At 38.1% G+C, this 16,434-nt stretch overlaps 1 protein-coding gene across 12 annotated transcripts in view; it reads right to left on the bottom strand.

The window, feature by feature from the left end:
* Positions 1–422: 422 nt before the first annotated feature.
* eps15l1a (epidermal growth factor receptor pathway substrate 15-like 1a) overlaps positions 423–16,434 on the bottom strand; it is a 54,774-nt gene continuing 38,762 nt past the window's right edge. For 11 of the 12 annotated variants that reach the window (XM_084909113.1, XM_084909120.1, XM_084909118.1 and 8 more), the window contains 3 exons: positions 16,233–16,394; positions 9,674–9,690; positions 423–6,360 (listed from right to left, as the gene is read on the bottom strand). In XM_084909113.1, the coding sequence (XP_084765239.1) occupies positions 6,214–6,360; positions 9,674–9,690; positions 16,233–16,394 (326 nt within the window). In that variant the 3' untranslated portion in view covers positions 423–6,213. Of the gene's footprint in view, positions 6,361–9,673; positions 9,691–16,185; positions 16,395–16,434 lie in introns of all 12 variants that reach the window. The other variant, XM_084909121.1, reaches the window with a different exon arrangement.

Raw genomic sequence — 16,434 nt, 5'->3', positions numbered from 1 at the left:
GACATTCAAAACGACGAGTTTAGTTGAAATGGAGAATTGTAAACTTTCATCACTGTTGCTATGGTGATTGTGTGTAGACTTTTCAGGTGAAAAATGACTCAATTTTTGAATCAGGCTGACAAAATGTGGAAGAAGTGAAGCACTGTGAATACCGCTACAGATGTCTGGTTTGGAAAAGATTGTTTGGGATAAAAAAAAAAAAAACTTTGAAAATGCTGAAGGATGGATTTTAAGTTCTAATAGCTTCTAAAATGATTAAAATCACTTTATTTCTTAATGGAATTGCGATTTAGGGATTTGATAAATTACATTTGGCACTTTGTCCCTAAATATGTAATTAAGAATTTAAGATTTCTAAACGTGTAATATTATATTAAGCTTTACGAATATTCATACAAAACTGTTGACAAGTCAAACATGCATTCATTAATGGAAATGTTTATTCTAGTAAACAGTACAGACCATATAGAGACCATATAGATCCTCACTTTTCTAGGTAAACCTCTGTTCTCTACCCGTTGTTCCAAATGTTTTCCTCTAAAATTCACTGGTTCGTTTGTTTATGCTGTTAGGACACATATACCAGACATGATACTACAGAGACCGTACACGCACTGTATGCATTTTTATAAAAACAGCGCTGAATAATTTGTCGATAGCAGAGAGAGCAACAACAACAAGAGTTAGAAAAGAAATCAAATAAATGACGAATGACACAATGAATTCATTTTGCCTGCTTAATATTAAGCATCAGCATTCCAGCAAAGACAGAATTCAGTGGTTTCACACTACAAGAAAACATGAACCATTCTGATAAAATGAACATTAAAACAAAGAAACTGTTAAGCTGTAATTTTGACACTTATCATCAATCATAAGCTGATATTTCTTAACTGCTAACACTGTTGATATTTTAATAACATTTAGTAATTAACATTGTGTTTACTTGTTTTTCCTCAAAATAAAAAAAAAAAAGAAGGATTTGCGATAAAAGGCTTTTGATGCTTGGAAGAAAATCAGGTCATAAGAGTGGCTGGCTGTGGATACATAAATAATTATATTAAAAACATACACAACATATAAAAAATTAAACTTCTTTCAGACTATACATAAAACAACAATAAAAGAAACATATCTATTGCACAATGGAGGTATCTAATGACAAATACAGTATGAACAATGGTACCAGTCTGTTAACAGCAGTACACAGCAGACGGGGTGATTGCAGACACACATCATATGCGGTCTTTTACAGAAGGACCGAGTATTGAGTGCTGCTAGTTCTTGGTGCTAATGATAATATGCATGTTGTTCCATCTCACCACATACTCTAATTTCTGAATTTTGAAATATTTCAAGTTTTGTTTTCAGCATTGGTGCAGAACGTCAGAATCAAACCCATAGAACTGCTGTCCAACCCTACTTCTCAAGGAGTGCGTTGGCATAATCACAGGTCCCTCTGTTTCCTACATGTTGCTAGCTATACTGTGTGAAAATATCACATCCTAGCTTGTTGAAGTATAAACACCGCCACAGAATGTCAGCTGTGCTATAAAGATAACGCACCTCTCTGCCCTATAATATACAGAACGAGTCCACGTTTTGCTTTCAAAATTCAGCTGAGCCATCCACATACACACTCAGTCAAAGGACACTCTCTTTAGTTCTGGGAAAAGTAAACTTCTATAGCACTTAGGCCAGTGTGGGTTCCACATAGTTACAAGAAGAATAGCAAAAGCTTCAGTCCTCTAGCTGTATCTATACAGACTTCTTTCAGGCTCAGTACCACATGCAAATCTCCCACATTGTGACCTCAGTGGTATACAGCACGTTAGGTTATGAAGCATATTTGTGTGAAAATCACAGCCTATGTAGAAGTCAAGCCAACCACGTCTTTGAACTGTGGCAGGAAGCCGAAAAGTCAAACTCCACCTGTGAGGGGCCAGCTCGAAGGAGACTTGAAACATGAACATTCTTGCTATGATATCACCTTAATGAAGCAGTTAGACTATTATGTCACAATCAGCAGTGACAAGTTTAGAGATGCCTCAAGCAAGAAGCTTAGATCACATTGCTTCTCAAGCTAGTATAGATGAGTTGTTAGGTGACTGCTATTGGAATACATGCTTGATCTGATGTCAATGTGCTGTAAGAATGAAAGAAATCTGGTTAACAAACAAAAGTAACACCACTAGCCACTGTGAAAAACAGGGGCAAATAATTCTGCAGTAAGGTATTGAACATACTGCACCTTTTAGATAATACACATAGCTTTTTATTCAACTTCTAGTATACCACACTATAAGCTTTTTACTCGATAGCAATTAAGTTAACTGTAACTTTTTATAATGCAGTGAGAACAAGTGTGTAGCTGACGACCTGCTGGCGCGTAGAAGCTCATGAACAGTTTTATTTAAACTGAGAAAACGGACGGACACGAGGCGGCTTCTATTCATGGCAGAGACTTAAAAGCCAACATGTGTTTTATGACTGAGAAGTAGATGAAAGCAGGTTTATCACATACTAAGGACACCGCTCAGTAACAGCTATAGTAAAAGAAACACTCTTGATGTGTGAACATAACAAAGAAAAGCTGAGAGAGGCAGTTTACACTTCTTACTCGCAGAATCAGGGGTGCATTATCAACCTTAACTTCACTTTTCACTCCTATTTTGGTGAATTCACATTACAAGGATTTATATAATGTTGACCCCCTGGAAAGCGGTTTCAACATGTCTGACATCTGGGAAGAAAAAGACAAACACATATTCAATGTTGCATCATGAAAGTAACCACATTAGTACCAGCATTTTTTTTTTTTTCAACGTGATGAGTGGAAAAGCAAGTGTAACACTTATTGGAGGTCATTCTGTCATATCACTCAGTACAAAGCCACTTTCAGAGCCTTTACACACCACCAGCTCTTATTTGGGACCATCCCATCACAGTTTTGGACTGAAATCTGACGCAACCTGAACATTTCAGTACATTTTTTATGCATTAAACTTCAAGTTAAGCAGAATGTACGCCAGTGTTTTCTGTTATTAGAAGGAGTTTATACTTTCATTAAATTGCAACAAATCTGAAGTGATTTCAGAATGACTGAAACATTTTTAGGTTCCATCAGATTGCATCCAGTGCAATGTTACAGTATAAAGATCACATCAGTCAGCTTTGCTTTGCACTAACAGCTCAGAAGTTAAGTTCAATGAAATCTGCTTTTTTGGGACAGTAAAAAAAAAAAAAAAATCCAAATAAAAAACAAAACAAAACTCTAGAAACAACTTATTTCTGTCTCCCTTAAGCATTGGTTCATAGTTCAAGTAAAGAGACAACTCCTAAAATAAACAAAGTGAGTTGTTATGGAACATCAAACTATGTCACATAAGAATTAGCACTCTTCAATATCCAGTTTCCTGCCAGTCAGAAATCTATCTGCAACTTGTGTTTGCTGTTCTGTAGTCACCAACTAAAAACAGTGCTAAAACCATCAGTTTCTAAAAAATAATCAATAAAAAACAGACTAGTTGAAATATGAAAAATTAATTCCCTCATCTTTTATTTCATTTGCTGGATGTGGTATGATATCACATCACTGTGATCAGAGTACAGTTGTCAAGAAGAGGCATAGGCTCTGTCTATATACACCGCAGAGACGGCAAGAAAGCTCTACAGGTCAGTGCAGAGGACTCTTTACACGATGACCTCACTCATGATAACGGAAAACATATTTTTACAGTACGTTACTCTCACTCCAAAGAATATGTCGATATCCTGACATAGTTATTTTCATTCATTAGGTAGTTATCACATTAGAGGAAACCAATGTAATGCATTCTGCTTCCCTCAGCTTCTGTTACTTTTATGTCTTCATTTTCCATAATGTGAACAAGAGCCAATAAACACTCTACCTTAAACACTGCCAGGCTAAAAGATTTTTTTTAAACTGAAATGATGAGCCAGAGGAAGGGAGCGTCTGTGATGGGTGGCAAACGTAATACTGAAAAAGAGAAACATGTAAGCTACAGACTCAAGGCAGAAGAGTACCAAAGAAAAACAACCCTATTCTGAGTCTCTTCCCCCCGCTCTGTATTATTTATTTCTTTATGATAAATAAGCACAACACAAAGTAAAGTGGGCTTTCACATTATGTCACATTTAAACTGGGGGCTGAAAGACAAATTCACAAGAGAAGCCATTTAAACTCAGGGACTACAGCACACACCTGAAAAGATAATATTGTCTGTGGTTCCTTGAGGCCTTTTGAATTTCAGTAGTACACAGAAGGAATATTTCATGACAATTTTAACATTACTGTTAAAATTGTTATACAGTGGAACCATTGGATAATAAGGCTCTTGGTATCCTAGATTGCCTGAATCTTTATCTGGTTAAAGTGTTTAACCTCTAAAAGCTCACCTGGAGTCATGAGAAAAAATGAAGCACTGACTTTAGTCTAGCTTGAAACGAAGTGGTTAAATACAGTTTAAAAATACTGTTAATATCGATCTTTTCACTTCTTATCTCAGTCTTTGTTAGTGTAAGTGTCTGGCCTTAAAAGAATATTTAATGAGTATTAGGGCCGGGTATCGTCACTCATTTCTATAATTGATTGACTCAGAAGGTCCAGATTCGATCCCCGATTCAATTCGATTCAGTTTCGACTCAGACAGTCAGAAATATTATAGTTCTGATCATTCATTAATACATATCCATATTTTTATATCTATGTATAAAAAGCTGACACTTCATCAAAGGTGTGAGCATCACAGCAGATGCCTTTGTGTCAAAGTAACTGAGGATAAAAAACAGAAAAGCATGAAGGAGATTTTCCTGGTCTGGCTTTTTAAAGCAGACAACCGCCTGAAAAATATTCTGCAGTTGAACAAAAACGGAAGAAAACCATGAATCTGCATATAAACATTACCTGACGCTGCTGAAGTGAAGCAGAGCAAAGTTACAGAGAGAAAAAAAACAACGCTGTACATAAAACTGTACATAATGCAGAAAACAGATTTCAGATTGGAAACTGTTCTTGAAATAGACAGAGAGAGAGCTGTGCAGGAAGTGTGATTTTTATCGCAGTGGAAGCAAAACTGTAAAGTAAGAGAGAATTCACGACGATGTTTTTCACACGTGAAGCGTAGTTTTGATCTTTTTTTGCTGCCTATCAGTGAATTTTGGTCAGAAAGTGGCAAAACCTGCGACTTCAGAATCTGTTTGCTTTCAGCACCTGACGGCGTGTCTGTGCGCAGATCTTCGGGTGAACGATCCGCGATTTGTGTTTACGTCTTTTCGCGGAATCCGTTTAACTGCTCTCATTTGCTGTTTTGTGGTTGTTGAAGTCATTTTGTGAGCTTTAAGCTGAGATTTTGTTGTTTCTGACAAAATACTTAAAAATAATTAAAAATCGAATCAGGATTTAATGACTCGATATCGCTTTATTCAAACAAAAATCGATTTGAATCGGGGAAATCGATTTTTTAAACCCTCCCCTAATGAGTATTACTGAATGAATCCAGTGCTTTCTATAAGCCTCTCTATACCAAATGGGAATTTAAACCTCATTCTATGCATTAGCACTGAATATTAACTGACATACTTACTACATCATGTAATTTTATTAACTAAATGATACAACCAATTTACAAGTCCCTTCTGAGAATTACAGGGGCAATTTCTTTGCTGCTGATTGTTACAACAAAAGAAAAGGTCATCTGCTCTTCTATTAATGACAGCAAGGTTTGTTTCCATATGGTGAGTGTAGCTTAAAAAACAAAACAAAGAAACATGAAGTGATACAAACTGTCGTGCAGCGATTAGCTAGTCTCCCTAATCAGTAAAACAACATTACCGTGTAGCTACTATGGGGCCTGTACACTCTTTCTACCAAGCAGCTTTCTTTCCACGTCTTTATATTTCAGTTCCCCTTTTCTTCATGTCAGCACCCGTTTTTCAATGATGTTTTGCAACCCACGATTCTGTTTTACTGTTTTTTTTTCTGTTTGCAGGGCCATCATCCAAACTCGTCTGAAAGTTTCTTGTTTTCTTCCAATCCAATAAAGTCACTGAGTGTGGAGTTCTGTGTGAGTGTGTGTGCAGTAATTAGTTCAGTGATGTGTTTCATGTCTTAATATTTCAGTCAGTCACCTTTGTCTGCAGGTTAGCCTCACTATGGCTATACAAGTATTCACATGTAGTGGGACCTCCAGGTCATGCATTGGACATCTCTGCTTTACTGAGGGCAATGGCCAGTTCCAGGTCCTCCTGTTCCTGCTGTCTGAGTCTCTTCAGCCGCTCTCGTTCTGCACGCTCGCTTTCACGTTTAGCCCATTCTAACTGCTGAGCCTCGTTTCCAAACTGCAAAGAGAAAGAGAGAGTGTTGAGATTTGCAGTATTGTGCAAAAGTCCTGTGCAGTCTTTCATTTCTTTATATTTTGCAAAGAAAATGGAAAACAGATGAAGAGATTTATTGAAATGTGGAAACTTAAATGGAAATACAGTATATAAGTCAAAAACAGTTTGTACAGTTCTAACCAGCTTGAAAGTTAATATTTGGTATGAACACCTTTATTCTTCGATACAGTCTGAACTCTCTTAGGCACCTTTCTTGTCATTTCTTCAAGTAGTCTTAAAGAATAGTTCTTAAAGCTTTCAAAGCTCTCAAAGCTCTGAAATGTGGATGCCAAACTGCTTTAATAATGCTGAGTTCCAGACTCTGGGGAGGCCAATAAGTGACTGACAGCATTGATTGTTTTGTGTGTGGGACAGTGTGTGTGTTAATTGTCATGGGGAAAAAAACTAGCTGTCGCCAATCAGTTGCTTTCCAGATAGCATTTCATTGTGGATCAAAATCTGGTGGTTTTGCAGATTTCTGTAGAAGCTCACAGCGCTTCTCCTGATGCCCATACTGGCAACCACTTGACTAAAAATTTCAGATCTAAATTAATCAGTCCATCACACACCGCTGCCACTGATTTTCAGTCCATTTCTTGTGCAATTTATCATACATCATACTTTTATCCCTGTTCTCCTTAAGGGCTCCTAGACAGGCCCCCTTCACTGAGAAGATTCTTGATGAGGCTTCAGTGAATGGATGAACTGAAGAGCCAGATGTAGCCATCGGGTCCTGTGTTTTTTTTCAAATTTTTTAAGGACTTGATTTTCAGATACTATTCATCTGCTGTAGACAGTGTATAGACCTGCCACTTCTTATATAGTTGTCTGTTTGTCTAGTCTCCTCAAATTCTCTGTGCACAATGTGAAGATATGCCAAATTTTCCGCTAATAGCATCTTGTTGGTGTCAAAAAGATAATTTATTTCTGTCAAACTGTGTTGTCTGATAAGCTGCTAGTAAAAAATTGAAAATGAGTGAAAAAGCAGCAAATGTCCAAAGAAAACTTTGAAAGACATTCAAGAGGGTCTGAGTAACCCAATAACTTGCTCAAGACCACTTTAAAAAGTGTTGCTCCTTGAAAGCAAAAGATATAGAAATGAGGCACGGCTCAAGACTTTTGCACAATAAGTCCTTGTTTTTGAAATAATTCCTTTTCCACATAACAAGATCAGAGAAGACGTAAGCTGTGTCCAAAAGAACACAAATTTGTCCATCCACATACTTAGACATGTGTCCAGTGTTTAAGTTTGAAGAGTTTCCAACTTGAACAGTAACAAAAGTCAATTATCAAACATATCAAAAATTAGAGGTAATTTAGAACCACTGTCAGATTGAAAACAGGATACTGATGGATACTGATTGGATATTGCACCTTCAGTTGGTTTAGTACAGGGGTCAGCAACCTTTCACACCCAAAGAGCCATTTGGACCCGGTTTCCACGAAAACACTGAGAGCCGCAAATACTTTTTGACATCTAAAATGAAGATAACACTGTATATATTGTTTTTTACCATTATGCTTTGTGTGAACAACTAAGGTGTGTTGCTTATGAAATCCTTGAAGTGCTAATGAGAAAATTACATTTTATTTATGTAATTAACACATTTTGAACTCTTAAAGAAATATAACAAAAGGAAAGACACCCAGCTGAACTAAAATGATCCATGTAGCAAACAAAAACTGCTGGGAGCCGCCACCCTCATATCGCCTTTGGGCTTTTGGAGCCTTGACCTCACTTTTAAAAAAAATAATTGGAAAAAAGGTAAGGCGTGGTCTGCAGCGCCGCTGCAGGGGAGGCGGACGCACCTGAACGGCACCCGCAATCACGCCTCGCGGCCTTAACGTCTGTGCTATCTATGCTGTTGTTGGTATGTGTCGGGCTGTGAGCTGAAAAGCTACAGCCGGCTGTATGCGTACAGCAACCGTGTGTGAAAAGTGGTCAATAAAGAGATGCTGAAAAGCATGTTCATGGAAACAGCGTCGGGTCTGCCGTGATATGTTTACAATGGAACTTCTGCTCCTGAACCTCTGCGCACAGCGTCTGCAAATCGGGGCTGTAGGAAGGCTGTAGGAAGTCACTTTCATCTTTACGCAGGACTGTAAGCTGTCGTCTGTGAGGCGTGAGCGGTGTTTGTTTTTAACATAGTTCACGGTGGAGAATAGCTGCTGACATAATGTGGATCCAAAGGTCCATAATTGGCCTACCTGGGGTCGAAAGTCTCGATAAATGCACGGCGTTTCGGCGGGTACACCGGCTTCCGCGAGTGTGACGCTTATTTTGAGTGATGAAAAAATAATAGAATATAATTGTATTTTTATATTTCAAAATCACAATAATCTTCCGATTTAGAACTACAAGTTAAAAAAGAACTAACATAAATAAATTACACTTCAGCTAAATACTTCTAATTTATTTTCCCAAACCACACGGAGCCGCACTATAAGGACTAAAGAGCCGCAGGTTGCCGACCCCTGGTTTAGTAGAACTGACATGTATTAGCACTCGATGCAGAAAGATGCAAACACTTGGATGGAGGAACATTTGAACCACTCCAACCACTTAAGATTAAAACCATTTGCTGCTGAGGAGAAGCTTCTCAGTTACCATTTTCAGAAACTAAGATTTTACAGAGGTACATCTTAACATCAAGTATTGAAAGCAAAATGTGCAAATTTGGTCTTTCTGGTTAAACTACTGTAAAGAAACAATAGTGAAATAAATCAAGAAGGAGAAGAAGAAATAAGTTGAACTTTAGAGGAGTAAAAATCTCAACTTTGATTTGATGATTCCAGATGAGAGAATTTTCATTGTAGTCTTGTCTAGTCAAAATAAAGTTGATTAGCATTGAATGTTTGACCATCAGATGATCTGATATCAAGAATAAACCCAGTTGAGATGGTGTAAAACATTTTGACATGCAGATTGAAGAAAATGCATATGTGAGAAGTTTCAGGCGAGTGTGTAAATAGGTGACAAAGGAATACAAACTAGCATATGTGTCCAAACCTTTACCTAGTGATACCATTTTAAAAATCTGCTTGCAGGGTCTACAATAACCTTTAAAATAGAAGACTCTCTGCCCTTTGTTATATGTATACAGCACTTTTCATATAATAAATTAAAATCAGTTCATTCATTTTAGTTTAGCAACTAAAGCTCTTGCTATTACTGTACATCTGAAATCCTTGTCTTACTCTTCAACAAATATTCAACAACATTTTCGATAACACTTCCCAAATGATCATTTTATGTGAATGTAATAGTGCTTCTTACCTTGACTTTGTCAGTTCCTGTTAGAGAGTTGGATTATAGAACAGAGAAGTTAATAAAACACCTGACCTCAATGGATCTAAGCTGGTTACACCACACAACAGCAAACAGACAATGTAAATGGATACTGGCCAAGTTTCTGTGCAGTCCATTTTGAAAAACTATTTTTAGCAATTTGTTAGTAATTTATTTTTAGACCAAGTGATTCTACTAGCATTAGAATACTAGACAGTTTATAAAAAATCATATAAAATCAGTAATTCTTAAACTGATAAAAGGTATTGAAGCTAAAGTAAAAAACTAAGACAGATGGACTGTGAAGAAACAGAATGCCAGTGAATCCCTTCAAGCAGGAATGTTAACACAAAGATCTAAGCAAAGCTTAACAAGACCTCTACAAGAAAACGATGTGACATGCAGAGAGTGAGAGAAAGTAGATGACAAATCTGTATCTGAGTATTTTAAACACAATGTAAATGATGAGTTTTGGCAGATATAACAGTCATCTACTAAAAGCAAAGTGTGCTATGCCTTTAGTAGATGACTTTTACAAGTACAGGTCTTTGTTTGTGTTGGTGCTGCAGTTGCCTGATTTTGGAAAAGTGGAAATAAATGTTGTAAATCAAGTAGAACAGTCTAAAGCTAACATACCTTTATGTAAAGGTCCCCTTACCAGAGGACTGGAATAAAAGTGTTGTCTGTAGTAGATTTAGTAGTATAGTAGTTACACCATTATTAGATCCAAGAACCATTCAAATTTATGATGGTACATCTTGGTTCAAATAATGTCTGGATGGCCAAACACTAAATACTTTTTCTGTAAACATTTTATATGAACTGTGATGTTTTTCAGGAGACATATGTCTTAAGTAAAGCAAAGTATTAATCTACAATTTAACGAGTAAAGCTGTGAATGTAGGTTGGGTTGCATTGACAGATCATGAGACACTGTTCTTAGCTGCAGTGTCAGGTTGAAGATAGACATGGAAGTAGATGCACGAGAATAAGAGAAAACCTAAAACAGTAACGGAAGACAAAGACATGCATTACAAGAATAAGCAGTTAATATAAAACACTTATCAACTACTGAAAACAAAGTAGTTTAACAAAGGCGGTAAACATAGCAGCAAACATCAAGAGCGTACAGGGCAGACAGACTCAAGAGCTGATAGTTGAGTAGTGATACTGTGGTGTCTCGTGTTCAAGAGATAATTCTAACAGAAAATTTGAACTGAGTTGTCAACCAATCTGACAGAAAAGTTATTCCAGGCTTAAAATAGAATAAAAGGTGTTAGGTTATCTGGGGATTTAAAAATGGATCCAAGCATGAGAGTGAACGTTTGTCTCTTGCCTCGCCGTGGATTGGTAACCCGTTCCAAGATCACAACAGGTTTGTGTTTGTTGTTCTAGTCTCAGTGACTCAATTAATTCAGAGTAAAACTCATGACAAAACAGATCTACCACAACTGATATAACCCATTTGCCTCTGTGAATGTCTTGGTACCCTGAAAACACCTATGATATTCTTCCTGCCAAAACAAAAAAACCACACAAAGTGCTGACACCCTTTCCTGCACAACATGAAAATTAGACTCTCTGCAGTGCAGTTCTGCAAGCCTTACAGTGTCAATACCAAACTGTAATTTCTAAAGCCAGTTTATGTAGTGCCATTGCAGAGGGTGGGGTAAATTTAAAGGCTTTGATTATTTGGTACAGTTAAAGTGGGCTTTTGAGATACTTAGATACAGACATAAATAGCTGTTCTGTAATTACACTTTAGTTCTTTTAATTAGAATTTAGATCTTTTCCAACAAAAATGAGGGCTATTAAGGATTCTGTGCACATAGACACAGACCTCCAATGGAGCTCTAACACCTCTGTGGTCTTAAAGAAGGCCCAACAGCGTTTCCACTTTCTGAGAATCCTCAGAAAAATGGACCTGAAGAAGGAGCTGCTGACCGTCTTCTACCGCTGCTCCACTGAAAGTGTGCTGACATATTGCATCTGTGTGTGGTTCTCCAGCTGCACCACAGCACACAGAAAGGCACTCCAGAGGGTCATCAATATGGCCCAAAAAATCATTGGACATCCTCTTCCCTCCCTGAAGGACCTGTACAGCACTCGCTGTCTCAAGAGGGCACGCAGCATCCTACGGGACTGCACACACCCAGGACACCGGGTGTTTAAGCTGCTGCCGTCTGGCAGGAGGTTCAGGCTGCTGAGGTCCCGAACAAATAGACTCAAGGACAGCTTTTACAACAGGGCAATAGCCCTGATCAATGTAAATAGCTGACCTGACTGGATACCTCCCTGGACTTTTTTAGGGGGGAGGTAACAATGTTTAAAACAATAACAATAATAATATTTATATTTATAACAAGGTGCAATAATAATTAATGTGCAATAATAACAGTGTGCAATACACATACACGTATTCTTCTTTTTATACTAAGTTAATATACTGTGTTGTGTTGTTTGTTGCGTTGTGATGTGTCATATCGTGTCGTGTTGTGTTATACGTAGTGCCGACGTAGGACAGTTTTCCAATTTCATTGTACTACTGTACTATGTATGACTGTGCAATGACAATAAAGAGTTATCTTATCTTATCTTATCTTATCTTTGATGGCTTCCAACAGTGGCAAACAAAGGTTTATAAGGAAAAACTCACAGTTTTGAAAAACCGCAAATATTTTTGGGATTTAGCAAGTCTTGTGTCTAGACTCTTCTGGACTCAGACCACAATAAGCCTGGCTTTACAAGATACAATTAATAGAAGAAGTATAACATCAATGTAAAACAAAGGTATTCTCAAGCTGACATTGCTGTTATTCTTATACTTGACATGCTGATTTGGTGAGGTTAAAGCGGAGTTGGTTTCTATAATCCTCTAGTTTTCTTGATTCCCTTGCATACTCCCACACCAATAGGAGGCTGCTGAAGAGGAGAACTTCAACAAACACTTGCGGCAGAACTTCCAGATTCCAGAGAATCTGGGGACATTGAGTACAAATGGACAATGTTTTGCACCTCCATGGTGGTGAAAGGAGCCATCAAGCTGAAGGAGGAGTCCTATTGGGCTTGGATAGCATGTGGAACTCCGGTGACAGCTGCAACCCGGGCAGGAAAAACTTTGGTATGGGACAAGTTCAGTTGACCTGATTTCTTAAAGGCTCTGGATGTGAAAGGACTGTATTGGTTGACACGCCTCTGCAACACTGCTTGGTGATCCGAGGCAGTAACTCTGGATTAGCAGACTGGGGTGGTGGTTCCAATCTTTCAGAAGGGTAAGCGCAGGGTGTGTTCCAACAACAAAGGGATCACAATCCTCAACCTTCCTGGTAAGGTCTATGCCAGAGTAGTGGAAGGGAAAGTTCATTCGTTAGTCTCTTTATCATCTCAGGGATATTTGCGTTTGCGAGTTTGGCCCAAGTCAGCATGTGTTTTGTGAACCTGGGTTAAGGTCAGTTCTTCGTGGTGAAGAGAGAGCTGATCATGAAAGTGAAACTCTCAATTTAGCTCTCTATGTCCCTTTTCTAACCTGTGGTCATAAGTGATGATACATGCGGCAGAAATAATCTTTTCCGAAACGTTGTTGGCCTCTCCCTTAGAGAGAGAGGGTAAGAAGTTCAGTCATTCCAGTGGAGCTCAGAATTCAGTGTGCTCACAATGAATAAGTTACCCTAGCTTAGCTTTCTTAAAGGTTAAGAAGTGCTCACCCGCCCCTACCCATGTTAACTACATTATACAGTAGTACCATAGAAAGCATTTTGACTAGCTGCATCTCTGTGTGGTGTAGAGGCTGGAGAACTGCGAGTGGAGTGGTGAGGAAAGTGGAGAAAATCATCACAGCTGTCAGCCCTATTTGATCACTGTTAATATACATATTATGGCAAGAACCTTTCAGCTAAGTAAAGAGAAACAAGAGTCCATCATTACTTCAAGAACTGAAGGTCAGTCAGTCGGGAAAATTGGTAAACTGCTGGTGACACTTGGGGGTTATTCAAAACTGAAGCCACATTGAACCAGCATGGCTACCACAGCATCCTGCAGCAACATGCCATCCCAACCAGTTTGCATTTAGTTGGACCATCATTTATTTTTCAACAGGAAAATGATCCCACACACACCTCCAGGCTGTGTTAGGTCTATTTGACCAAGAAGGAGCATGATGGAGTGCTGCACCACCAGGCCTCCACAGTCACCTGACCCAAACCCAATCGAGATGGTTTAGGATGAGATGGATCGCAGAGTGAAGGCCAAAGGGCCAACAAGTGCTCAGCATCTCTGTGAACTCCTTCAAGACTGTTGGAAAACCATTTCAGGTGACTACCTCATGAAGCTCATCGAGAAAATGCCAAGGGTGTGAAAAGCAGTAATCAAAGCAAAGGGTAGCTATTTTGAAGAATCTAAAATATAAAACATGTTTCCAGTTATTTCACACTTTTTTTGTTTACTACATAATTCCATATGTGTTCATTCATAGTTTTGACGGCTTCAGTGTGAATCTACAATGTAAATAGTCATGAATATAAAGACAAACCTTTAAATCAGAAGACTTGTCAAAACTTTTGACTGGTACTGTATATGTGTCTGTCCCCATGTCCCAAGTGAGAGAGAGAAAGGGTGACATCACCAGACAGCTGTACAGACTGGTTGCACCAGCAGGTAATGCTTTGGTGGCATTTATGAGACACCCGTAAATCTTAACACAATAAAAGTGGATGAAAGAGGACAAAACTAGCTTTGTTTTGATTAATATTTTATGCATTTACGTTTTGATATAACTTCTGTAGGGGTTTCGCAAAGCTATGTGACAAGTTATGCTTCAGAACTTTAGCAGAGGGTAGGATAATAAAAATAATGATAATCAGAATCAGAATAATACCAGTATTGAATAATAATAATAAGGTCTGGTTTGTATATAGCACTTTTATCTTACTCTTGAGCACTCAAAGTGCTTGATACAACACGTCTCATTCACACATACATTCATACAAGGACGTTTGTCTGAGACTTGCTTTCTAGCATTTACACTCCGATGAACGCATCAGGAGCAACTTGGGGTTCAATATCGTTCCCAAGGACACTCTGGCATGTGGACTGGACCACCACCAACCTTCTGATTAGCAAATGACCTGCTGAGCCACACAACCAAATCAAAATGTAATGCTACCACCAGTCTGATTATCAGAATCCAATAAATTCTAACGGGCTGCCCAAAGAGCAATCAGATGAACTGGCTTCTGAAGGTTGCAAGAAATATCGGGCGCATTGTGAAATATATAAGATGGGTATCCATCCATCTATAGTATATATATTAATAGTTTAATTGTTCCGTTGTTTAATTTAAAAACATGACTTTTTACCCTCTTATTCTAGTGTACCTCCCTTTAAGTACTTGTAAGTAAATATTATTAAATTCTATTTAATTACAGGGAAACTTCACCATTAGTCACAGTTCATATTATATAGTGTTATCACAGCTTTAACTTTCAGCAGCAAGAACACTTCTTTTATTATCTGTTGGTACAACTGTTAATTACAATATTCGAAAAAATTCTTTCACCATGAGTGGCAGCAATTTATATGTGTGCATACTGTACTATATGAATGTGGTAACAGTGTAAAGACAGCATGCTCTTAAGATTTTCAGCCACAATTTGGGAGCTGTGAGGTGGTTAAAGAGTCTGTGCTTAAGTGGCATTTATGAGAGAACTGTAATTCCTATCATAAGAAGAATAACAATGGATGACAGAGGACAATGCTAAGGTCATTTTGATGCTTACATTAAGCCTGTAAGGCATATAGGTATAACTTTTACGGAGGTATAACTTGTGGATGTTTTTTTTAAAGCTGTGAGATGTAAGTAACTATAGTAATATAGTTAATAATAGATCTGATGAATAATAATAAGAGTGCCAGATGAAAGAGGATAATGCTGGCTTTGTTATGTATTTGCTTTAGATGTATATGTTATACATATAGAGAGAAGATTTCTGTATGAAAGAGAAATTAATTTCTTTATTTCATTTTGAATGTCCATAGTGTCAACATCACTTACAGCTCCTGATAAGCAGCTCTAAATTTTGTTACCAGCTTTTTTTTGAACACCTAACACACTGTTAGTCATCAAAGCTATAAAGTCCATCCATATGAAGAATGAAACATGGGGTGAAAGGCTATGGGGGTGTTGTTCATATGGTGAACGAACAACAGCTGTGCTGAATTGCTTTAAAGCTGCTGTTTAACTGGTCCTGAGAAACAGAGGACACAGTGACAACCATACACACCCAAAGGATGACAAGTTTTTGTCTCATTGGGATTGGAAATTACTGTACACTCTGCTAAGTCTTGTGCTTCAACAGCACTTTTGGCACTCAGCAGTCTTCATCAGGATCCTTCCATTGCAGTAAAATGAAACCTTGTAATTGTGGTAGTGTAGCTCTGTCCACTGAGCTGTGACAGCTGTTGCGCACACTGACAGTTAAACAGTATCACTCATCTCAACTTACAGAATTGAAGTCTGTAAAACCCAAAGTAGAGCCTTTAGTGGGTTTACTTGATGCTGAGGATGAGACAAAAGGGTCTTTGCCGCTGAATGGGTCTCCCAGGCCCTTTTTACTCTGAAAAGGGTCAATGACCTCGCCACTGAATGGTTTGAAAGGATCACAGGGTTTGGAAGAGTCAGATGAACCAGTCATGTTCACCGGTGTGGTCTTACCTGAAGACATAAAAGAATAAAGGAGGTAAATATCATAAAG

The sequence above is a fragment of the Perissodus microlepis genome, chromosome 17 (genome assembly GCF_051167445.1).
Source record: "Perissodus microlepis isolate ML-2025 ecotype Zambia chromosome 17, ASM5116744v1, whole genome shotgun sequence".
In the NCBI taxonomy this organism is placed as follows: Eukaryota; Metazoa; Chordata; class Actinopteri; order Cichliformes; family Cichlidae; genus Perissodus; species Perissodus microlepis.
Note: the sequence above shows the minus strand (reverse complement) of the source record. Positions and strands in the feature narration are given on the sequence as shown.